The sequence below is a fragment of the Coptis chinensis genome, chromosome 3 (genome assembly GCF_015680905.1).
Source record: "Coptis chinensis isolate HL-2020 chromosome 3, ASM1568090v1, whole genome shotgun sequence".
In the NCBI taxonomy this organism is placed as follows: Eukaryota; Viridiplantae; Streptophyta; class Magnoliopsida; order Ranunculales; family Ranunculaceae; genus Coptis; species Coptis chinensis.
The window spans coordinates 75310238-75334773 of record NC_141458.1 but is presented as its reverse complement, the minus strand read 5'-3'; the positions used below and the strand labels follow the sequence as shown (position 1 = coordinate 75334773).

General features: G+C 37.9%; 2 protein-coding genes across 2 annotated transcripts; both read right to left on the bottom strand.

Annotated features, from left to right (window-relative positions):
- Nucleotides 1-3597: 3597 nt before the first annotated feature.
- LOC147510818 (uncharacterized) lies at nucleotides 3598-6460 on the bottom strand. Its single transcript, XM_086598257.1, has 3 exons — nucleotides 6053-6460; nucleotides 5744-5968; nucleotides 3598-3699 (listed from the first exon to the last, which is right to left on the bottom strand). Exons 1-3 carry the CDS (start codon nucleotides 6458-6460, stop codon nucleotides 3598-3600), a joined length of 735 nt encoding a protein of 244 aa, XP_086454383.1.
- A 320-nt stretch (nucleotides 6461-6780) lies between these two features.
- LOC147510817 (uncharacterized) lies at nucleotides 6781-8187 on the bottom strand. The gene is made up of 3 exons (XM_086598256.1): nucleotides 7455-8187; nucleotides 7018-7265; nucleotides 6781-6966 (listed from the first exon to the last, which is right to left on the bottom strand). The coding sequence occupies exons 1-3, from the start codon at nucleotides 8185-8187 to the stop codon at nucleotides 6781-6783; spliced, it is 1167 nt and encodes a 388-aa protein (XP_086454382.1).
- Between the last annotated feature and the right edge of the window lie 16349 nt (nucleotides 8188-24536).

The window sequence follows — 24536 nt, the reverse complement described above, 5'->3', positions numbered from 1 at the left end:
GCTAATTTTGTTGATTCCTTGATATTTGCAAATTAATGTAATAGAGTGACGGTAATGTAATAGAGTGTGTTTGAAAACTTGGTTCAGGTCCTCAACTTAAACACTCACAACAAGGAAAATAGGTTGAAGCTGTAAACTTATTTCAGGTAGCCTTTTCATGTTCTCTAACTTGTATTTTTTTTAGATTAAAATTGAACTTTTGTTTGCTATAATGCAATTTTAGTAGTTTTGAACAATTGATAGCTATATTTAAGAAAGGTCTCGAGTTTTTTTTTAGTAGTTGTAGATTATCTAGAGGCAAGGTCTGATATTTCTCTAAGGAAGATCTTAACTGAACAAGACCCAATCTAGGCATTCCCTGTCTTTGGAATAACTCACCAAATAAGTTCCAGTAAAGCTTTTCGAACATTCGAGGTTGGTGGAGGCTTGTGGCAGCCTTTCTTTAGCGATATTACAAAACTAAGTTTCTAAACTTAAGAGAAAACTTATAATCAGTTGCATGATGTTTTGTCTCTTGAGACTTATTTGGATTGGTAGAACTTGGTTTCTTTTATTTGTTTTGCAGGCTTAATGAGCACTATATACAAGCCTTTATGAAATTATATACGTACATGGATTGAATGTTTGTTTCTTTTGTTTAGAGGAGTTTATTTTACCTTGCCTAGATATGGTTTTATACTTGGATTAGTATGTTGCTTCAGTTTCATTGTATCAGTCAGTTTCATTGTATCGGTTAAAAAATGAACTAGTGCTTGGACCGTACAGTTTTTGTCTCACCACAAGAACATATAGGTCTTGCTTATTCATACAGACTCGCTCTTCATGATTTTGCATTGCTATTATTTTTCTTTTGCGAAAAATGCACACTAGCTGATCACACACTAATTATAGGGTGTAAAACAGCAGGACTATATAAAAAGTATTCAATGTCAATGTCAATGCCATTCTGAGCATCTCTGTCCATTGAGCATTAGTTGAGCAGTTCAATAGACCAAATTTAGTAAATAAAAGACATCACACAGGAAGAATCAAATGGTATGAAACCTTATTACGTCACTCTATAATCCAAACCATGTATTTATAAAGTTGGGTACAGATATCATAGTTTTGCTCAAATCTAAGCTTTCTTCACTCACATCTTAACACCAAAATCGACGTAAACAACCCCATACTACTAGAACTCCAAGAGTTGAGATCAATGCTCAAGGTGAAACACATATTCAGTCAAGCGCTGCAGTTTACTAGGATCTAGATTATGTTCAGTTTATATATGACTCTGTGGATTAGCCATCAGAGTACATTTTCTGTTTGGGTGACTTTGTTTACATAATTTTTTTTAATATGGAATGCTAGCAAGTAGCTTAGTGCATTCCTCATGCACACATACACAGTGAATTATGTAAAGGCAATGAAATGAAATGGCCGACTTTATGTTATTTCTTGAAAAGCTAATATCAAGGAATACTCTTTCTTGAAAATCTAAGAGTATGTTATCATTGGTTCCCTGAATAAAAGAATACTTCTCCATACATGATACATGTGAGCAGTCCTCTGGCATAAGCAGTATCGAGAGATAGTGACTCTTTATGAAATGCTTATAGGTCTAGCTGCTCTAAAGATAGTAAAGCCTAAAGGCAGGGCAGTGCACTAGTTTAACTGTCAGATGCTAGTTTCAGAGCTATGTCATGCATCCTTAACAAATGATATTTCCTTAAGGAATGACCGATCATTCAGAGCTAGTTTCAACCTAGCTAATGATATTTACTAAGCTAGTTTCAGGTCTAGCAGCTCTAAAGAGAGTAAAGCCTAGAGGCAGGGCAGTGCACCAGTTTAACTATCAGATGCTAGTTTCAGAGCTATGTCATGCATCCCTAACGAATGATATTTCCTTAAGGAATGATCAATGATTTTGATTGCCTGGCCGCCCTTCTAGACCTACATATGCTCAGCTTTCTGTACACGACCTTGTACCATCCCTTGTCCAAGTCATTCAGAGCTAGTTTCAGACTAGGTACTGATGCATTCTCTTTTGTCAGACTAGCTAATGATATTTACTATACAACTGTCTTCACAAATTGTTAGATGCATTCTCTTTTGTTGCAGATTTTCGTAGAAGGGAACGAAACAGCTCATTAGCTAGTAACCAGAGGAATTTTAGCTATTGATCTCTTGTAGTAGTTGTCTTTCCCTGATTTTGTTAAAGATATTAATGCTAGAGATACTCGGGCTTAAGGGAGCCAGCAAGGAGAGGGGTAGTCAACTTGGGATCTGGAACTAAATATCAATCTAGAGGATCTTCACCTTTTTTTTAGCCTTCCCTTCCCTATTGAGTTGGTTCGTTCCAGGAATAATCTGACTTCCTTTGCGTGACGCATCTCTATGTTGTTGATGGGACCCTAGTTTGACCACGTAAGCGTGACGCATCTCTATGTTGTTAATGGGACCCTAGTTTGACAACGTAAAAATATTTCACATGCATTGCTTACTTGCATTTTTGCTTCAATCTTCTTTTAATTTGGATAAGTATACTACTAATGTCTCTTTTATTTTCCAATTTGTTGTTTGTACCAAATTGGCCGATTGGTTGGCGGTATATTGATAAAGAAAACTTGGGTGGATGTTGTTCGAATCGGCAGATTATGGGAATTTTGCCAAAATCTTATTTTTTGAAGAACTAATCTTATTTAGTTTATGGCTTTAAAGATTTTGTAATTCAGTATATTGGTAGAGACTAATTGTATGGATGCTCAAATAATGTTTTTGGATGATCTTAATTAATGAAATATATTTTGCTATAATTTATTGTGAATGAATACATCTGATTGGTGTTTTTAATTAGTTTAATCATAAATTGTATTGGGCAGGTTTATATAAATTGAAATGATTCAAAATAATGCATAATACCTATTATATATATGAGTAAACCCATTTGCAACGCCGAGCTCGTTGTAAAAGAATTAGGGTGCTGCAAATGTGTTTAAACAATTACCAACACATTTGGTGCGGCTAAAACCACCAGCAGGGGGCAGCTAAAAACACACTTTTGGCAACGCCCTTGGTGCAGCTAATGGTTTAAACCTTTTGCGACAAAAACCTGCAGCTAATGCTTTGCTTCTTTTGTGACGCCAGAGGGTGCAACTAAAAGTAACCCTTTTGCAACGCCAATCGCTGCAAATAGTTTAAATATTTTAAAAATTATTTTAGTTTGGGAAAATACTTTAGCAATGCTAATAAAGTAATAGCAATGGCACAAGGCATTGCAATAACCTTCAAGCTTTTGCGACGCCAATTGTTGCGTCTTAATTTAGTTTTTGTGACCCAATTTTTTGCAGCGCCTTTGCGACGCCCACATTGACGTTGCCATCGATCATTGGCAGCGCTTTTTCGTACTTGTAGCGACACCATATGGCGTTGCAATTGAGTCTTTTTGTTGTAGTGTCAACTTCTAATTCAAAACAACAATCACTAACAAGATACTAAAAATAATCAAACACAATATTATATTCAGAATGACTTCAAAACCACCATACTTATTATCAATTTATTTGAAATAAAAAGAAAAGCATGTAGATGTACTTGCCTTCTCGCCGACATAACTTAAACCTCTCGGTACTCGGTATTGGGTTTCATCAACCCATCTGTGATGATTGGTTCTTCCTCCACCTTAGCTAGTAGCTCTAAATCAGCAATATATTCATTCTGTCATCAGCAAAACCATATATTTTAGTGTCTCCAATGACCTAAAAAAATTCTTATAACTTCCTCCAAAACTCCTCAATTATCGTCCATATTTTAAACCCTCCAACGAACTGAATTTCTGATGCCTCTTACCATGAACCTACTACTAAACCATATATCATTTGAAAGATACGAGAATCTTCTTTCCAACGCACCAAACCACATACAAAAGCGAGTTATGTAACGAAAGACATGCCCTTTTTACTAACATGTGACGAATCTAATTTGTATTTCGAATTTTCTATAACACCCCGTTTATTTCTTTTATTTTTTCTAATACCATAATAAAAAAATAATAATAATATATAAAACAAAAAATATGATTGATATTAGTTAAGGATAGAAAACCCTATAGGTTAAGAGATAAACATTGCTTCCTTTTTCGGGGGGTTTTCAAAATAAAAAGGAGCTCACATGGAGAGTTTTTTTGGAACACAGAGAGGAAAAAAGAGAGTTTTTCACATAGAGGAGAAGATAGGTTTCTTGCTGGAGATTTATTGATAGCTGATATTAGCGGATAACAGGAGCGTATCACGAGTGAGTAGATATTTTATGAATTTCTTTTATATAAAAATTCTCGTTATTTGTTGATTTCACGATGGTGGAAAATGGTCTGTGCTCATATTGTATTTTGATACAGTTTTGATCTATTTTTTTTTTGTCTTTATTCTATCTTTCTCTCGTCTTGTTTAATTATTAAATATGGTTATATGTTAGTATAGTTATTTGCTTAGTAATTGAAACTCTGGGTTGAATCTGCCAGAGCTCGGAACAGGTCGTTAATGGCAGCTTAAGTTAAACAAAGAAATCGTTCTGATTATTTTTCTTGTTATTTGGACTCTTTTTGTTGTGATGTTAAATTGTTGGTTGGTTATTGGTTGTTGATGTTTGATTGGTTGTTGGAGAGTGTGAGGTTGAAGCTTGGAACAGGCGTTAATGGAGGTCGAGACATCGATCCAGTTTTGATGAAGGATTTTTTAAGTAATGAATTGAGGTTTTTGTTTTTATTAAAGTTGTATGGGTTTTGATAGGGGTTAATTTCGGTGGGTTGATGGTGGTGGTTGAAGAAAGGTTGGTGGTGGCGGATCGGTGGAGGAGAGTAGATGGCGAGGTGAGGAAGATGACTCTGTTGGGCCTTGGGCTGAAATTTCTGTTTTGTTTGGTTGGGCCGAAATCTATTTTTGTTTTGGGCCGGTTTTTATATTAGTTGTTGGGCCGAACCAATTAGTTGTTCTTGGGCCGGTTTTATGTTTTTATGTGGGCTGGTCTTATGTTTCCAAGTGGGTTGGGTTATGATCTTTTGGGCCTTGGTTTTGGTTAACTGGGTTAGGATCTGTTGGGATAGGTCTAGGGCTATAAGCGCGTTTGGCTTTAGGCTAAGACTTTATATATATATACGTGTGTACGTGTATTAACTACTATGTGATATATCAGTCTTTCATGATATACGACGCTATGACACTTAGACATCGATATATTAATAACGCGTAAACAATAATATAAGAAACAAGATACTCCTCCGTTCTCTGAAATAATATTTGCAATAAAGTTCAATAGTGTTCTCAACAAATTTACCACACCCTTTTAGAATCTCTCCACGCCTCAAGTTTTGGAAATGATATTTTATGACTGAAGATGTCATGTGATAGGTGGGCATTTATTGAATGTGCCATAAATGGCCCGTTAGCGTTATAACTGGGTATTCATTGACTGTGCCATGAATGACCCGGGTATTCATTGAATGTGGCGGGAATGACCTAAGGTACATAGGTACTAAAAGGTGGGTGTATAAGAAAAGTAATTGATTAATTAATAAGAGAAATTGATTTAATTGTGCGGGTGTGCTTGGACTTGCATTTGAATACTTATAGGATATCCATTGGTGGAGCCAGGAAAGTAAGTGAGGGTGAGCCAGCCAGACAAAAACCAAGCATACAAAAAAATATATATATATATATATATATTAATGTATTAGAAATAAAACTAATCAAATCTAAACAAGTACTTGTTCATAGTTGTCCTCGGCAGCCTTTTTTTTCGTCATCTTCTGGAAGCGTTGTAAGATCAACTCGGTATCGATGCTTTCAAAAATATCTTTTTCAATGTATGTTATTAAACAATCATTCAACCATTCATCTGCCATCCGATTGCGTAGACGATTCTTTATGATATTCATAGCAGAAAATGCCCTCTCCACAGTGGCAGTACCAACAGGTAAAATCAACGCCAACTTAATCAACAAATAAACAAGTGGGTACACAATGTCTTTCTTCGTCTCAACCATTTTTTTGGCTAGGCCACTAATTCCATTTACTGCACCAAACTTAGTATCGGAACGCACATCAATGATATAATTCTCAAGTTGATCCGCTAATTCCATCTGATCTATCTCTAAAAAATCATCGGGATAAAGTCGAGCAAAACGGATAAACTTTTGCTTATCGAAAGAAACAAATGATTCACTAGGATCAAGACATGCCATACAAAGAAATAATTCCGTGTTTGCTTCATTAAACTGGCCGTTTAACTCTTGAAGTTGCAAATTAATACAGTGATAGAATAATCCAACACGATAGTAATGTAAATTGATGTTTCCTTCTGCTTTTCGTTGAGACCTCCCTCGAGCCATATACCTCTCTTCCATATTTGGAACAACCACATCATGTTTGGCACATAGTGAAGAAACTTCAGTCAGGAGACTATCCCATCCATCATCTTTCATCGCCTATAAGCGTACCTTTGTTATTTTAACAAGAGCCATGTCATTGACAATGTCTTGGTCTTCACGCTATAAAGCCTTTGACAAATCATTGCTAATTCCTAGTATCGCTTTCATCAAATGCAAATTGAAGATAAATTCAAAAGACTGCACTGAATCTAATAATCCGTAAGCCTCACCTCTTTGTTCCGAGCTTGAACCATTTTCCGCTACGTTATCAAGCACATCAACTACTGAACCATAAGTGGTTATCATGCCAAGAAGTGTATAATAGTGTGAACCCCATTGACTGTCACCAGATCGTTTAAGACTAGTCTCTTGATTCAACCCTTTGCCACTTGAAATTTCTCCGCTTGTAACGCTGCAACAACTCTAGCCTTCATTGCATCGCGCAACATATCCCGTCGCTTACATGATGCTCCAACAGTATTTACCACATTAGAGAGAATACTAAAAAGGTTAGCGATTGACTCATGGTTCTTTGCAACTGATACAAGGGATAACTGAACCTAATGAGCAAAACAATGAACATAAAATGCAGACTCATTCTCCTTCATTACAAGTGTTTTTAGGCCATTCAAATCACCTTGCATATTCCTAGCCCCATCATACACTTGTCCACGCAGTTTAGATATGCTCAACCCATGCTTGGAGAATAACTCATCGATTGCCTTTTTAAGTGTTACAGCACCAGTTCCCTTAACATGCACAACTCCAAAAAATCTCTCAATCACACAACCTTTCTTGTCGACATAACGCAAAACAACTGTCATTTGCTCCTTAATTGATATATCACGTGCTTCATCAACTAAAATAACAAACAATGAATTTCCATAATCTTTTAGAATAGCATTTGTAGTTTCCACAGCAGCTGAATTCATAATATCTTTTTGGATATCAGGTGAGGTCAATTTCCAATTTTTAGAAGCATTATCAAGAACTTTCTTAATGACTTCGTTATAATCTTTCATAAATCGTATAAGTTCAAGAAAATTACCTTTATTGATCGACTCATCTGATTCATCATGGCCACGGAAAGTTAAACCTTCTCTCAAAAGAAACCTAATGCAATCAGTTATTGCAGTTAGGTGTATTCGATAATCCCTTCGAACTTGGTCAAATTGTCTGTGAAGAAATGTCTCGATATGATGCTCTTGATTTAACAAAGCCTGTGTTGCCCTGTAAGCAATATTATGAGCACTATTTGGTCCTCCAATGTGCTCTTTTAATTTGGTTTTCCTTTCCAAATTAGTAAACCCCCTGTGAGAAAAAATATTCCCACCTCCTTGTGCCCCCTTATTAGGTTTAAAGAGAGAACAATATAGACAAAATGCGACATCCTCATGAATACTATATTCCAACCAACTAAACTCCTCATACCACTTTTTCTGAAAGCGTCGGATTCTCTTGCCTCTTGTTCTTGGAGGAAAAGCATGATTAGGCTGGCAAGGACCCCTAAGTAAATATTCTCTTCTCACCGAGTCTTGATCATTAAGATGATAATCTGAAATCTTTTTCCTCAGTGCAGGGTCTCCCTGAAGACTAGACAAGTCAAGTTCTTCACGTTGAACCCTCTTTGACGTGGGTTGTTCAACACCACCATCCTCAGTTTCTTGGTGACTTCGCTTTGAGGAGGATCCTACTTCAACACTAGCAACATTATTTGTGTTATTAGGTGGCTGAGTAGGTTGAGCGGGCAACAACTTTCCTTTCATCAAATACTTTAACATATCTGTTTAAATAATTAAAATAAATCATTAATCAACTGAATTGAAATTACACTAATTAAAATAAACCATCAATATTATTATGATATTCACAAAATAAAATTAAATAAAAATATGTGGTTTAATGAATTCACAAAAAGAATACCAAAAAATTAAAAAACATGGTTTAGGAATCAACATGAAAAGATAAAAAAATAAGACAAGAAATTTAATAATATTAGGCTTACCTAGAAGACTTTAGAATAAAGAGGCAAAGAGTCAAAGTCGAGTACGGTATCGGGGTTTTTGTTTAGTTGTTTGTCTTGGGGTATTGGGGTTTTTTGTTTTGGTGTGTGTGATGTGCTTGTTTTTTTTGCCTTTTTGTGGGTTATGAGTTTGGGTTTTTAGTTCTGAGCAAATACTGTTGAGTGATGGTATTCTTAAATTTGTCCTGACTCATGAGAAAGTGAGAAGTACGATGGAATTTAGCCTTTTGTATTGTTGAGTCCCTTTTTGGTTACCGCTTTTTAGTTTATGCCAAACACTCAAATAGTAAAACTTTTTTTTTTTTTGCCAAAAGTTGAGGGGTGAGCCAGTGCGTACCCTGGGCCCCCCTGGCTCCGCCACTGAGGATATCTACATATGTTATTTAGAATTTCTAACTTTCGTTTACAGGAGGATAGGACTTAATAATATTTTGTGCAGGGACGCTGACCTACCCTTATACCGAAGTGGATATCAGTAAGATTTAATTCAATTATTAAGTAATTAAGATGAGTTATTATAATGAGTTAATATAATGAAAGTCTTGCTTGGGAAAAAACTATGCCGGTTGAAATGACGGAACTACCGGTCTTCTAAGCTGAAAATGATTAAGTTATGGGAACATATAAAGTGGTTGTTTGGATAATTAAAGTATGTCAATGTTTTTATGTTGTTAGTCTACTCATACCAGCAATTTTCATTTTGCTGACCCATGTTTAGTTTGTTTTGGCAACGTGGGTGTGTTCTTGGGAACATAGGTGGAAGGCAGTGGAACCACGACATTTGATTTGGATTCTTTCATGGAGAAGTCCATTAGTTCTTTTATTAGGTCTAATCTTTTTGGGAAGTATGTAATAACGTAGTTTCATATTCAGCATAACATGAGAATACGATGTTGAAGACCTTTTATTCTTAGAGTTTTAGTTTTGATGATTTTTGGATGAAAGATAGTCTTTTAATAAAGTGATGGTTAAGAAATTTTGGAGATTATTATTGTTAAGTTGGTTCTTTATAATATGGGTTTTCGGTTTTGGTTTGTGTTGTATCCACCCTGTCATAGCCTAGATTTTTAGACAATTGAACATAGTGATGTTTAAGATATTTATATTTCAAATATTCACGTTTTTAATTGTTTAGAAATTCGAGGTATAACATTTTCCCACTCCTTTCAAATTAGAACAAGAATAAAGTCTGCTAGTGGTTTTATTGAACACTCATGACCCCAAGAAGAAGAAGAAGAAACTAACACAGAGTTCGAGAGAGAAAAACAAACGTGTTCTCTTTCCATAACAATCCCATGGGTCCTATCATTTCCCAAGCCTTAATCCACTATAGGCCCACTATGGGAAGTAAAAACCCAACTCAATCCAAGACCTAAACAAATTTCAAAATTTGGGGTTTTACAATTATGCTTGAATTTTTCACATGCAATCTTTAAAGGAGGCTTTTACTGAATTTTCTTCTTTTTGCTTTTCCCCACACGAGGATTGTAGGAGTACTAAGAGGGATCTTTGATAATTTGTCAGGGAAAAGTGATGAACTGTGGTGGTGGTGGAAGTTGTGGCACGTATAAGCATTGCTCTCTATTTTGTAAATGAACTAATCCTGTGACCAAATTGAGCAGTTTACTGGACTGTTATCCCTATCTACATATTTCCTTACCAGAGTAGTACCAGACTTAGCTTGCCTGATATTCGTCTTTATTTCCTGAAGTTCACTATGATTAGAATAGTATCTCTCACTTGTTTTATCATTTGTAACACGGCACCTGCATGCAGATTATTTATAGCAAGGATCTTTTGAACCAAAAAACAAGTACGGAACTGAAGGTCTGAAGTATCTTAAGAAGGCAAGTTCACTACCCTCAACTTTAAATTCTTATCGTGCTTTTGAATTAAGTCCAAAATCATGTTTTTCTTACACCTCTTTTGGTGTACCCCTCCCAATACTTTATTGATACGAACTGGCAACTGAGGTTCTTCTTCATGCCTCCCTAACGAGGTTGCTTCCATTTGATCGTTGATCAACTTGAGCCTTTGCTCTAAATTTACAGAAACCTCAATCCTGGAGACTTGCTTGTCAAACTATTGTGGGGAATAAGGAAAATTCTGGCAAGGTATGCTACGGTTGTATTTTAAATTTTCTCATGGAAACATTATTTCGCATCTGGTATAATTCACGTATGACCGTTGCGGTTATCCTGTAAGTAATACATAGAAGGACAGCTTCCGAACACTAACATACCTCTATTCTGCATTCTTGTAACTTTTACAGTTCTAACTCTATATGCATTAAAAATGGGTATAGGTTGTTGTTCAGCGATTGCCCCAATGGAAGAAGTGATCACCAGACAACCCATTTATGCAGACCTATATATGATGCACGGCAAACTGGAAGAATATTCAGCTTGAACACTTCAAGGAACGTGACGGTTGTAAATCTCATGTGAAGCGCACCGCTTGAACACATTATGTTCCTAGCTTGGAGATTTTTTCACTATTGAATATGTTCCTTAATCCTTAACAACACTTTTACAATGCATACTAGTAAATTGTTTCTTACGACAGTTCTACATTCAAACGAAATGCCTCTGATGAAGTGCATACAAATCAGAATGTGGTATTCAACTTTTCCACTTGCAGTCGGTGTCCAAAGCCAGTCGAAGTGATGAAGAAAGGTTGAATTCAAAAAAGATTTTATTCAGAATATTGTTGTTGTTTATATGTTTCCTAGCTGATCGGCGATCTTCAAACTGCCAGTGTTGTTCAGTAGCTTGGTGTATACGTCTATGTTTATATGTTTGCAGATTTTTCTTGTCGAAGCTTAGTGTTCATCGTTGGGCTTTATCCCTCACCATGAGAGTGTGAGGAAGAAAATGAGGAGCTTGATTTTTTGTCGATATTTCGGCAAAACAGAAATTTCAACCATGAAACTTTGTATACTATATAAACAACATTGTTTAGGGTTGAAAGAACAACAGAGAGAACACACAAGAGAGAAACACAATTTTGAGAGGCAAGCCAAAATTAAGAGTAAACCTTTACAAATAGACATATCTTGTAAAGAAAAAGAGAGATCTAGTAAGAGTGAAAGACTTGAGGAGTGATTGTTATCTTCCTTCATCATACTTATTAAAGGATTGATTCTTTGTGGATGTAGGCACAAATTAAGCCTAACCACGTATATCTTGTGTTGTGGCTTGTTTTGCTAGTTTGCTTTGTTCATTGCTTGATAGTATTGGTTGTTGTCTCCATAGACTTAGGTTGTGGTTGTTGTTATCCATAGACTAGGTTTGTGGTTTTGGTTGGTTGTAGAGTTTGGTTGGATTTGTGAATTGGAATAGGAGAGGATTCGTCTACAAGCTATTCTTGAGGGGATTGATTTGTATCATATCCCCAATAAGTGGTATCAAAGCAAGGTTGTTATTTCAAGTCTCCCTCAAAAGGTGTTTGACGAAATTCCTAAGAGGAAATTTGAGGTTAAATAGTTGTTGTAGATAGATCATTTTATAAATACTCGCATGATGAGTCTAAACCGAGAAAACTACACCATTTAGAAAGTCAAGATGGAGGACTTGCTATATTACAAGGATTTGACACAGCCTATCGAGAATGGGGGAGCAAAGCCAGAAGCTATATCCGTAGTTTAGTGGAGCAAGTTTGACAGAAAAGTGATTAGGTACATTCGACAATGGATTGACGATAGTGTATTCCACCATGTATCCCAAGAGACTACCACTTTTAGCTTGTGGAAGAAACTCAAAGACCTCTATGAGAGGAAGTCGGCCGGAAACAAGGTGTTGTTCATTAAGAAGTTTGCTAACACGAAGTACAAAGAAGGTTCTTCAATGTCTTAGCATCTTAATGGAGTTCAAAATACCATCAATCAACTGCATTTTATGAAGATTGATATAGGTGACGAAGTCAAGACTTTGTTACTATTGAATTCTATACTCGATAGTTGGCAGACTTTAGCAATTATATTTCCCTTGGCGGAGCCGCTAAGAATGGAATCATTACCATGGAGATGTCTACCGGGGCATTGTTGAATGAGGAGACAAGAATGGGTTCACGAGGTAGCTCACCTCACTCAAAGATTTATGTCACCGAGAAGCGGGGGAGAGCTAAGAGCAGAAAACCATCTCATTATATATAGAGGTGATGGCAGAGGCAAATCTAGGGGTGAATCTAGAACTCCTAAGGCAAAGAGACATTGTTACTATTATGCCACCAAGGGCCACTTCAGATATGAGTGTAGAGCATTCAAGAGGGATGAGAAGAATAATTGTATACATAAAGACTTGGTAAAATGGACTGGAAGCACAAGTCGAGATACTACCGCAGTAGTTTTAGATGATGATCTATTGGGAATTGTGTCAGATTGTGGTGAGTGTTGTGTTAGTACCTCATGTCAGGATACAAAGTGGGTGGTAGATACCGGAGCGTCCTACCACGTCACACCACACAGGAGATTCTTCACTACCTACAATTGTAGTGATTTTGGTGAGGTAAAGATAGGTAACAGTGGAGTCTCAAGGATTGCAGGCCGGGATCGGTGATGTTCATATGGAAACTAGTGCCGGCTACACCTTGACGCTCAAGAATGTAAGACATGTTCTCGATCTTCAACTAAGACTAATTTCTGCGGAGAAGTTAGATGATGATGGCTTCCAAAGCTCGTTTGGTAACGGGGTATGGAAACTAAGCAAAAGTTCCTTTATGGTAGCAAAAGGGAAGAAAAGTTGTTCACTTTACAAGACACAAGCTAGTGTGTGTAAAGTAGAATTAAATACAGTACAAGAAGAAGTTTCCACTGAACTATGGCATAAGAGATTGTGTCATATGGGCGAGAAAGGCATGGAAGTTCTTGCCAAGCAAAAAGTGTTGTCAAACATCAAAGGTACGCATTTAAATAAATGTACTCATTGTTTGGTTGGAAAGTAACACAGGGTGTCTTTCCAAAGATTCCCCTCTCACCACAAGGAGAATGTTTTTGAGCTAGTGCACACAAATTTATGTGGTCCCATGAAAATGAAGTCCCACGGGGGAGCTTTGTACTTCTTCACTTTCATTGATGATGCGTCAAGGAAGGTATGGGCATATGGTTTGAAAACCAAGGGTGAGCTTCTCGGTGTGTTCAAGACTTTCCATAATATGGTGGAAAGAGAGACCGGAAAGCCTTTGAAACCAGTGTATCCTCTTAGATAATGGTGGAGAGTATATTGGGTTGTTTGACAAATACTGTAAGAGTCATGAGATTCATCATGAGCAGACAGTACCCAAGACATCGCAGCATAATGGTATAGCCGAGAGGATGAACTGTATAATTGTAGAGATGATGAGATAAATGTTATCTCATTCCAAGTTACCAAAGAGTTACTGGGTAGAAGCAATGCGCACAATTGTACAGGTGATCAACATATCCCCTTCGAAGTCTCTGAATAGTGATTATCCAGAGAGAGTATGGTCAGGCAGAGATGTTGATTATGGATACTTGAGGGTATTTGGGTGAAGAGCATTTGTTTATGTTCCCAAGGATGAGAGGTCTAAGCTTGATGACAAAGCCAAGCAATGCATTTTTCTTGGTTATGGGGATGAGAAGTTTGGTTACAAGCTTTATGATCCGATTAACAAGAAGGTAATCCGAAGTCGAAATGTTGTGTTCTTAGAAGATTAGACAATAGAGGACTTTGAGAATGGTGAGAAGCTAAAAGCTTTTGTTTATGACCTCGTTGACTTAGAACCAGAAGTTCCGGCAGTGGAACAAGCGGAAGATGGCATTGAGAATGCAGAAAACCATGGGTTTGATGCTCATGATAATGATCCTATTGTACATGATGGGATTGAACCTATTGATATACAAGATGCAGATGAAGTGCATGAACTACCACCTGAGAAAGAAGAAGTGCATCCTCCTGAGCCACAAGAAGATAGGGTAAGGAGATCCGAAAGAGAAAGACAAGCTTCAACTAGGTACCCACCACATACGTATGTTTTACTATCTGATGGTGGAGAACCTATGTACTATCAAGAGGCTCTTGAAGGTACAGACAAGGAGAAGTGGTTGAAGGTCATGCAAGATGAGATGGGTTCTTTGCATAAGAATCACACTTATGACTTAGTTGAGAAACTGAAAGGAAGAAAAGTTCTCAAAAATAAGTGGATCTTCAAAGTCAAGCATGAGGAGAATAATCTACATCCAAGGCACAAAGCTCGCCTTGTTATGAAGGGATTCGGTCAGAGAAAAGGTATTGACTTTGATGAAATTTTCCCTCCAGTTCTTAAGATGACTTCAATCAGAGTAGCATTGGGTTTGGCCGCAAATATGAACCTAGAGGTTGAGCAACTAGATGTCAAGACAACTTTTCTTCATGGTGATCTTGGGGAAGATGTCTACATGGACCAGCCAGAGGGTTTTGAGGTCCAAGGCAAAGAGCATCTGGTATGCAAGCTGAGAAAGAGTTTGTATGGGTTGAAACAGGTACCGAGACAATGGTATATGAAGTTTGAGTCCTTCATGATGAAGCATGGATACAAGAAGTTTGCTTCTACTCATTGTATGTTTGTTTAGAAATTTCCATATGAGGAGTACATAGTGCTCTTGTTGTATGTGGATAATATGTTGATAGTTGGCCAGAACATCAACAAGATATCCAAGCTGAAGAAAGACTTGAGTAAGTCCTTTGAGATGAAGGATTTGGGTCAAGCAAAGCAGAATCTTAGGATGCGGATCACTCGTGACAGAAAGAGTGGGAAATTGTGGCTTTCTCAAGAAAGCTACATTGAAAAGGTGTTGAAGAGATTCAACATGGATCAAGCGAAGCCAGTCAGTTGTCTGCTTGGTGGCCAATTCCGCATGACCAAAGCTAAGTGTCCTAATAAGGGTGAGCATGAGAAGAAAAGAAATGCAAAAGACTCCTTATGCATCTGCAGTGGGCAGTTTGATGTATGCAATGGTGTGTACAAGACCGGATATTACTTTCACCATTGGTGTTTTAAGCCGATTTCTGTCTAATCTAGGTAAAGAACATTGGGAAGGTGTTAAGTAGATATTGAGATATCTCAAGGGCATTTCCAAGGCGTGTTTGTGTTTTGGTGGAAGTAAGACCTTACTTGAAGGCTATACAGATGCAGACATGGCAGGTGATGTCGACTCGATGAAGTTCACTTCCGGTTATCTGTTTACATTTGCAGGGGAGGCAATTTCTTGGCAATCTAAATTGCAAAAATATGCTGCCCTCTCCACTACAGAAGCCGAGTATATTGCAGCCACTGAGTGTTGCAAAGAGATATTATGGATGGAGAGATTCTTCAATAAACTAGGGCTAAAGCATAAACAATTTGTGGTTTTGTGTGACAGTCAAAGTGTCATCCACTTAAACAAGAATCTGAGTTTTCATTCTAGATCCAAATACATAAATGTGTGTTATATCTTTGGATTAGAGAAGTTATCGATGAGAAGCAATTGTGCATAGAAAAGATCTATACCGATAAGAATGGATTGGACATGATGACCAAGGTGTTACCGAAGGGTAAGGTTTGAGGCTTGTTGTGCCACCACCGGATTGGTGGCACACTCCTGTTGATTCGGGAGTTGAGGTATCACCCCTCATGGCTCGAGAAGGGGAGATTGTTGGGCTTTATCCCTCACCATAAGAGTATGAGGAAGAAGATGAGGAGCTTGATTTTTTGCTGATATTTCGGCAAAATAGAAATTTAGACCATAAAACTTTGTATACTATATAAACAACATTGTTTAGGGTTGAAAGAACAAGAGATAGAAACACACAAGAGAGAAACCCAATTTTGAGAGGCAAGCCAAAATTGAGAGTAAACATTTACAAAGAGACATATCTTGTAAAGAAAAAGAGAGATCTAGTAAGAGTGAGACTTGAGGAGTGATTGTTATCTCCCTTCCTCATACTTATTAAAGGATTGATTCTTTGTGGATGTAGGCACAAATTAAGCCTAACCACATATATCTTGTGTTGTGGTTTATTTTGCTAGTTTGCTTTGTTCATTGCTTGATTGTAGTGGTTTTTGTCTCCATAGACTTAGGTTGTGGTTGTTGTTATCCATAGACTAGGTTTGTGGTTTTGGTTGGTTGTAGAGTTGGGTTGGATTTGTGAATTGGAGTAAGAGAGGATTCGTCTACAAGCTATTCTTGAGGGGATTGGTTGGTATCATATCCCCAACATTCATCCAACATGCACTTGTATAAGACTCTTCGTGTGGTTGAGTAAACACACCACTACACCAGTATAGTGTCATTAATTTTAGTCTGTCAAGTTTGTGTGCCACAATGTTACTTACTCGCGCGTGATGACATAAAAAGTACAAGTGAAGAGACGGTGAAGACTCTTTAAGACATTGAAGACTATGTAAATAGACATGCACTGTAATGATATTGTAAGTCATCCCATCGCAGTTGGTTTTTCCTGTGTGACTGTGTGCCTACATTCTAGCTTATCTCCACATGAACAGGAAACTTAGCATTACTACCAAGAATGAGGACTGAAGAAATGACAACCAAATAACATCCACAGTCGAGCATTCTCAAAGGAATTGTATTAATCGTCACTTAATAATCATCTCTGAAATCACAAAAACTTGACAGCTCCCGCTCATTATTGTCTCAAGCTTTAGATTTCATTAATCAGAGGCAAGCCAATTACATGTCCAATCATTTTGCACTTGCTCTTTTCATGCCAAGTATATCTTGCTGGGAATCCAGTAGGTACTCTCTTCAGCTGGATTTCACCCTTCTTATCTTCCTGTCCCCCCACATCATTGAGGTCCCAAAGATCTATAAGTTGGACAAGAACTTGAAGTTCTGAGAGGAATGCTACAAGTTTCGTCAGTCTTATTGGACAGGCATAGATCAGTTCCTAGATTGAAAGTGTAATATGGATTTAAGCCTGCTAGAAAGGACATAGAGCAATAGCTACTAGGGTAGTTTACTGCGTTCCTCAAGTACAGAAGGAAACAATTAAACACAGTAGAATGTACAACGCAACTAAGTCATACTCGTTAACTGTATATGATTGAAATTTCTTTTGCAATGTACATACTGGCATGTTTATTCAAGAATTTCATTTAGTTATTGGAAATTACAGAGGCACATGTGTGCTTTCACTGTGCTCCGCAATAATTTCTGTGTTCATTGCACCATCCAATCTCTTACCAGCTCTTCCAAACCTTTCCTCAGCCTTCCAGCATCAACTTCAGTGTCAGCTTCACTCAACCTCCAAAGGTAATACGAACATAACCTACTCCACCGCTGGCACTTCCTGGTATTAGGACTACTCCATGCCTCTGTGCAAGCCAGCAAACACCTCAAAATCATTTGAATATTTGTCCGAGAGCTTTGCCCAGAAGTAGATTGCCCCTTCCCCACCTTAAACTGCACCCTCTCCAAGGGGAGATAGTGCTCTCTGTTCTTTACAAGGTCTTTCACTTGGTCTCTAACCCATTCAGATCCAACTTCTAAGGCATAGAGCGCCAAACGCTGCGAAATTATGGAAGCACAGATGGGTATGATGTCCTGAACCTTAAGGAGCTGCAGTCCAAGACCGTCTGCTTCAGACGGGTATGCTATCTGAACAGCAATAACAAAGTCACCTTTGGTTTACGTCGTCAACTAAAATAAATGAAAAGCAATCGATTCCTATGGACGCTGAAAATTAAGTGATAGAATTTCAACTTTTTCAACTTTTTCTCTTTCCTCATTTGACCAATGAAAACTGTTCAAATTATACATAGATTTTTTGCAACCCTAACTGTGGCCTTCAAACCTTGCATCCTAACAGATACCAAACTATTCCCATAGAAGACTGTTGGGTCCCTCACCTCGTGAAGTATTGGAAAATGATTTTGTTTTGGAAACCAATTGGAGTTGCCTATTTGACTTGGATTTCTAATTCTTTTAGGAAACCAAATTGGAACTTGGGAGTCTATAAATACTCTCATATGTTAGTATAACACAGAGGTGAGAGAAAATTAATTTTGAGAGCAACCAAAATTGAGAGAAAACCCTTGCAAAGAGATAAAACTTGTAAGGAGAAAGATTTGTAGAAAAGAGATCTAGTAAGTGTTGGAGAGACTTGTGAGGAGTGATTGTAATCTTCTTTCCCAATCTTATAAAGGATTTGCTCTTGTAGATTAGGTATCATTGGCCGAACCACGTTACATCTTGTATTGTGGTATGTTTTACTTTTTTTGCATTATTATTACTTGTTTGTGATAGTTGTTGATTGCTTATAGAGTTGGGATTGTTAGGTTGGTTGTAGTAAAAGTTTAGATTTTTTTATTGGAGTATAGAGTGTTCATTCAAGCTATCTTAGAGGGGATCGATTGGTGTCATTCTCTCTAACAAGTGGTATCGGGGTCGTGGTTAGATTAATCACAAAGATAGTTATCCAAATCTTACTCGGAAGGAATTTGATAAAATTTCTTAGAGGAGGTTTGAGTTGAAGTAGATTGTTGATTTGGACCATTATGTAAACACTCGCATGACTAGTCTGAATAGAGGTAACTATACTATTTGGAAAGCCAAGATGGAAGACTTGCTCTATTACAAGGACTTGGCACAACCCATTGAGAATGGAGGAGTAAAACCAGACGCAATAGCGGCGGTTGAGTGGAGCAAGCTAGATAGAAAAGTAATTGGGTACATTCGACAGTAGATTGATGATAGTGTCTTCCACCATGTATCCCAAGAGACTACCGCTTTTGGCTTGTGGAAGAAACTCGAAGACCTCTATGAGAGGAAGTCGGCCGAAAAAAAGGTACTTCTCATTAAGAAATTTATTAACACGAGGTACAAAGAAGGTTCCTCAATGTCTGATCATCTTAATGAAGTACAGAATACCATCAATCAGTTACACTTGATGAAGATTGATATGGGTGATGAAGTTGAGGTTTTATTACTATTAAACTCTCTACCCGACAGTTGGGAGACGTTAGCAGTTTCTCTTGGCCAAGCCGCTAAGGATGGAATAATTACCATGGAGATGGCTACTGGGGCATTGTTGAATGACGAGACAATAAGGGGTTCACGAAGCAGCTCCTCTCACTCAAAGATCCTTGTCACAGAGAAGCGGGGGAGAGGTAAAAGCAGAAAACCATCTCATTCTAGAGGTGATGACAGAAGCAAATCTAGGGGTGAAACTAGAACTCCTAAGGCAGAGAGACAATGTTACTATTGTACCACCAAGGGTCACTTTAGGTATGAATGTAGAACACTAAAGAGGGATGAGAAGAATAACTATGTACATGAAGACATGCTAAAGAGGAACGGAAGCACAAGCCGAGATACTACCGTACTAGTAGATTATGGTCTAGTGAGAATTGTGTCAGATTGTGGTAAGTGTTGTGTTAGCACCTCATGTCAGGATACAAAGTGGGTGATAGATACAGGAGCATCCTATCACGTCACACCGCATAGGGGATTCTTCACTACCTACAACTGTGGTAAATTTTGTGAGGTAAAGATGGATAACAGTGGCGTCTCAAAGATAATAGGCATTGGGGATGTTCATGTAGAAACCAATGTCGGCTACACCTTGACACTCAAGGATGTAAGACATGTCCCTCACATTCGACTAAGCCTAATTTTTGCTGGGAAGTTAGATGATGATGGCTTTCAAAACTCGTTTGGTAACGGGGTATGAAAATTGAGCAGAGGTTCCATTGTAGTAGTCAAAGGGAAGAAAACTTGCTCGCTTTACAAAATATAAGCTAGTTTGTGTAAAGCAGAGTTAAATACGGCACAAGAAGAAGCTTCCTCCGAACTATGGCATAAGAGAATGTGTCATATGAGAGAAAAAGGAATAAAAGTTTTTGCCAAACATAAAAAGTACGCATTTAAATAGATGTACTCATTGTTTGGTTGGAAAGTAACACAGGGTGTCTTTCCAAAGATTCTCTTCTCACAGAAAGGAGAATGTCCTTGAGCTAGTACACACAAATTTATATGGTCCTATAAAAGTAAAGTCTCACAGGGGAGCTTTATACTTCTTGATTTTCATTGATAATGCGTCAAGAAAGATATGGGCATATAGTCTGAAGACCAAGGATGAAGTACCTGGCGTATTCAAGACTTTCCATAACATGGTGGAAAGAGTGACAGGGAAGCCTTTGAAGTGTATTTGCTCAGATAATGAGGGTGAGTACATTAGGTCATTTGAAGAGTATTGCAAGAGTTATGGGATTCGTCATGAGCAGATCGTTCCTAAGACACCGCAACATAATGGTATAGTCGAGAGGATGAACCATACCATTGTAGAGAGGATGAGATGCATGCTGTCTCATTCTAAGTTGTCAAGAAGTTACTGGGTAGAAGCAATGCACACAGCCGTACATGTGATCAACCTATCGCCTTCGAAGCCTCTTAATAATTATTATCCAGAGAGAGTGGTCAGGCAGAGATATTGATTATAGATACTTGAGGGTATTTGGGTGCAGGGCATTTGTTCATATTCCTAAGGATGAGAGATCCAAGCTTGATGACAAAGCCAAGCAGTGCATTTTTCTGGGTTATGGAGATGAGAAATTTGGATACAAACTTTATGATCTGATCAACAAGAAGGTAATCCGAAGTTGAGATGTTGTGTTCTTGGAAGACCAAACCATAGGAGACTTTGAGAATGGTGAGAAGCTAGAAGCTTTCACAAATGATCTTGTTAACTTAGAACTAGAATTTCCTACTGTGGAACGTGCAAAAGGCATTGAGAATGCAGAGAACCATGCGTTTGAAGCTCATGATGATGATCCTATTGCTCATGATGGGATAAAACCTATTGATATAGAAGATGCAGATGAAGTGCATGAAGCACCACCTGAGCAAGCAGAAGTGCATCCTCCTGAGTCACAAGAAGATGGGGTAAGGAGATTCGAGAGAGAGAGACAAGCTTTAACCATGTATCTACCACATATGTATGTTTTACTATCTGATGGTGGAGAACTTATGTACTATCAAGAGGTTCTTGAAAGTACAGACAAAGAGAAGTGATTGAAGGCCATGCAAGATGAGATGGGTTCTTTGCATAAGAATCACACTTATGACTTAGTTGAGAAACCGAAAGGAATTTTTTTTTCAAAAGTAAGTGGATCTTCAAAGTCAAGCATGAGGAGAATAATCTTCATCCAAGGCACAAAGCTCACCTTGTTATGAAGGGATTCAGTCAAATGAAATATAGTGATTTTGATGAAATTTTCTCTCCTGTAGTTAAGATGACTTCTATCAAGGTGGTATTGGGTTTGGCCGCAAGTATGAACCTAGAGGTTAAGCAACTAGATGTCAAGACAACCTTTCTTCATGGAGATCTTGAAGAAGATGTCTAAATAGACCAACCAGATGGGTTTGAGGTCAAAGGCAAGGAGCACTTGGTATGCAAGCTGAAAAAGAGCTTGTATAGGTTGAAGCAGGCACCGAGACAGTGTTACATAAAGTTTGATTCCTTTATGGTGAAGCATGGCTACATGAAGTCTGCTTTCAACCATTGTGTGTTTGTTCAGAAATTTCTAGATGGAGATTTCATAGTGCTCTTGTTGTATGTGGATGATATGTTGATAGTTGGCAAGAATATCAACAAGATATCCAAGCTAAAGAAAGACTTGAGTAATTCCTTTAAAATAAAGGATTTGGGTCAAGCAAAATAGATACTTGGGATGTGGATCACTCGCAACAGAAAGAGTGGGAAGTTGTGGTTTTCACAAGAAAGCTACATTGAGAAGGTGTTGAAAAGATTCAACATGGATCAAGCGAGGCCAGTCAGTTGTCCGCTTGGTGGCCAGTTTCGCATGATCAAAGGTATGTGCCTAAAGGGTGAGCATGAGCAGAATGAAATGAAAAAGATTTATTATGCATCCATAGTGGGCAACTTGATGTATGCAATGGTGTGTACAAGACCGGATATTGCTTTCGTCATTGGTGTTATAAGCCGATTTCTATCGAATCTGGGTAAATAGCATTGGGAAGGTGTTTAGTGGATACTGAGATAACTCAAGGATACTTCTAAGGTGTGTTTGTGTTTTGGTGGGAGTAAGACGTTGCTTGAAGGCTACACAGATGTAGACATGGCAGGTGATGTTGACTCGATGAAGTCTACTTCCAGTTATCTATTTACATTTGCAGGGAGAGAAGTTTCTTGGCAATCGAAGTTGCAAAAGTGTGTTGCCCTCTCCACTATAGAAGCCGAGTATACTGTAGCCACTGAGTGTTGCAAAGAGATGTTATGGATGAAGAGGTTTTTCAATGAACTAGGGCCAAAGCAAAAATAGTTTGTAGTTCTATGTGACAGTCAGAGCGCCATCCATTTGAGCAAGAATCCGAGTTTTCATTTTAGATCCAAGCACATACATGTGTGTTATCATTGGATTGGAGAAGTTCTTGAAGATAAGCATTTGTGCATTAAGAAGATCTATACCGACAAGAACGGGTTGGGTATGATGACCAAAGTCTTACCGAAAGGTAAGTTTGATGTTTGTTGTGCTACCGCCGAAATGGTAGCACACTCCTCCTGTTGATTTGGGAATGCATGGAGGTATCCCCCCTAATGGTTTGGGAAGGGAAGATTGTCGGGTCCCTCACCTCGTGAAGTATTGGAAACTGGTTTCGTTTTGGAAACTAGTTTCATTTTGGAAACCAATTGGAGTTGCCTATTGGACTTGGGTTTCTAATTCTTTTAAGAAACCAAATTTGAACTTGGGAGTCTATAAATACTCTCATATATTAGTATAACATAGAGGTGAAAGAAAACCAATTTTGAGAGCAACCAAAATTGAGAGAGAACCTTTACAAAGAGATAAAACTTGTAAGGAGAGATATTTATATAAGAGAGATCTAGTAAGTGTTTGAGAGACTTGTGTGGAGTGATTGTAATCTTCCTTTCCAATCTTATAAAAGATTTGCTCTTGTGGATTAGGTATCATTGGCCGAACCATGTTACATCTTGTGTTGTGGTATGTTTTACTTTCTTTGCATTATTATTTCTTGCTTCTGATAGTTGTTGATTGCTTAGAGAGTTGGACTTGCTAGATTGGTTGTAGTGAAAGTTTAGATTTTTCGATTGGAGTATAGAGTGTTCATTCAAACTATCTTAGAGGGGATCGATTGGTATCGTTTTCCCCAACAAAGACAAGGTATCTGTCAGAGGAATTCCCAAGATAGACAAGGTATCTTTATTCATTATTCAACATTTTAGAAAGTTTATTCTTTGCTTTCCTCAATTACAGGACCATCATACCAACCCTCCAGCTGAAGAGCAATAAACCTGATACTAAGAGGACAGATTAATTTTCCCTCCAAATGGTGAAGAAAGCTTACTATGCTTACATTGCCTCAACTGGAAACAAGTTCAATTTCAAAGCATTACTTACATATCTAACACGCCATCCCATCATCCCGTAAGCTTTTGAGAAGGAAAAGATGTTGACTATGTGCTTCAACCCATCATACATAAAATACCTGCAGAAGTTAATGTTATATTCACTAAAATAAAGAAGATAGATTTCTAGATCAATTAAGTGGGACAAGTAATAAACTTCTTTCTATCTGTGTTTGTTAGTGTTACTTCTAATATATTCTTCTCTAGCACAAATGCATGTAACCAGTGCTTTAGGGAAGAAAAAAGAATTGAGATTTACCCGGGAAGGATAAACTTTAGAGTTAAAAAATGAATGAATTGAATCTGATACTTTCATAGCTTCGAGAACCATGTGAATCACCTCAGAGCCTCACAACAAAGATCACACTGAGCCAATAGCCTTCCAGGTTGTGCAAGAGGCTTAAGTTTTTGTAAGTGTGTGAGGGAGTAATATTCACATCTAATAAATATTACACACGTGTCCAGCATAAACAAAAATACCACACCGACCTCATGTCAATGTCCTCAAATCTCACTTCATAAGCAGCTCGCCTCATGTAGGTGGTCTACTTCAACTCGCTCCAGGATAACGCAGGTCGAACAGACGATCTCACGCAGAACACCGAGCCCTTATGACATCATCTCTTATCCATATGCAATCATTACCGAAGGTGTACTTTCACAAACCACTGCCGCAAGCTACTTGCCCAGACTACTAATCCCCATCATCACAGCAAACCTA

What these genes read in the sequence shown, in the direction of transcription:
- LOC147510817 (XM_086598256.1), bottom strand. Translation starts at nt 8,187, where the DNA reads ATGTTAAAGTATTTGATGAAAGGAAAGTTGTTGCCCGCTCAACCTACT. An exon ending in AGATGAGTCGATCAATAAAG is followed by an intron (nt 7,266 to 7,454) that starts GTAATTTTCTTG and finishes TTGTTATTTTAG; the next exon opens with TTGATGAAGCACGTGATATA. An exon ending in TGAATGGCCTAAAAACACTT is followed by an intron (nt 6,967 to 7,017) that starts GTAATGAAGGAG and finishes TTTGCTCATTAG; the next exon opens with GTTCAGTTATCCCTTGTATC.
- LOC147510818 (XM_086598257.1), bottom strand. Translation starts at nt 6,460, where the DNA reads ATGAAAGATGATGGATGGGATAGTCTCCTGACTGAAGTTTCTTCACTA. An exon ending in CCGATACTAAGTTTGGTGCA is followed by an intron (nt 5,969 to 6,052) that starts GTAAATGGAATT and finishes TTGTTGATTAAG; the next exon opens with TTGGCGTTGATTTTACCTGT. An exon ending in CCGAGGACAACTATGAACAA is followed by an intron (nt 3,700 to 5,743) that starts GTACTTGTTTAG and finishes TGCTGATGACAG; the next exon opens with AATGAATATATTGCTGATTT.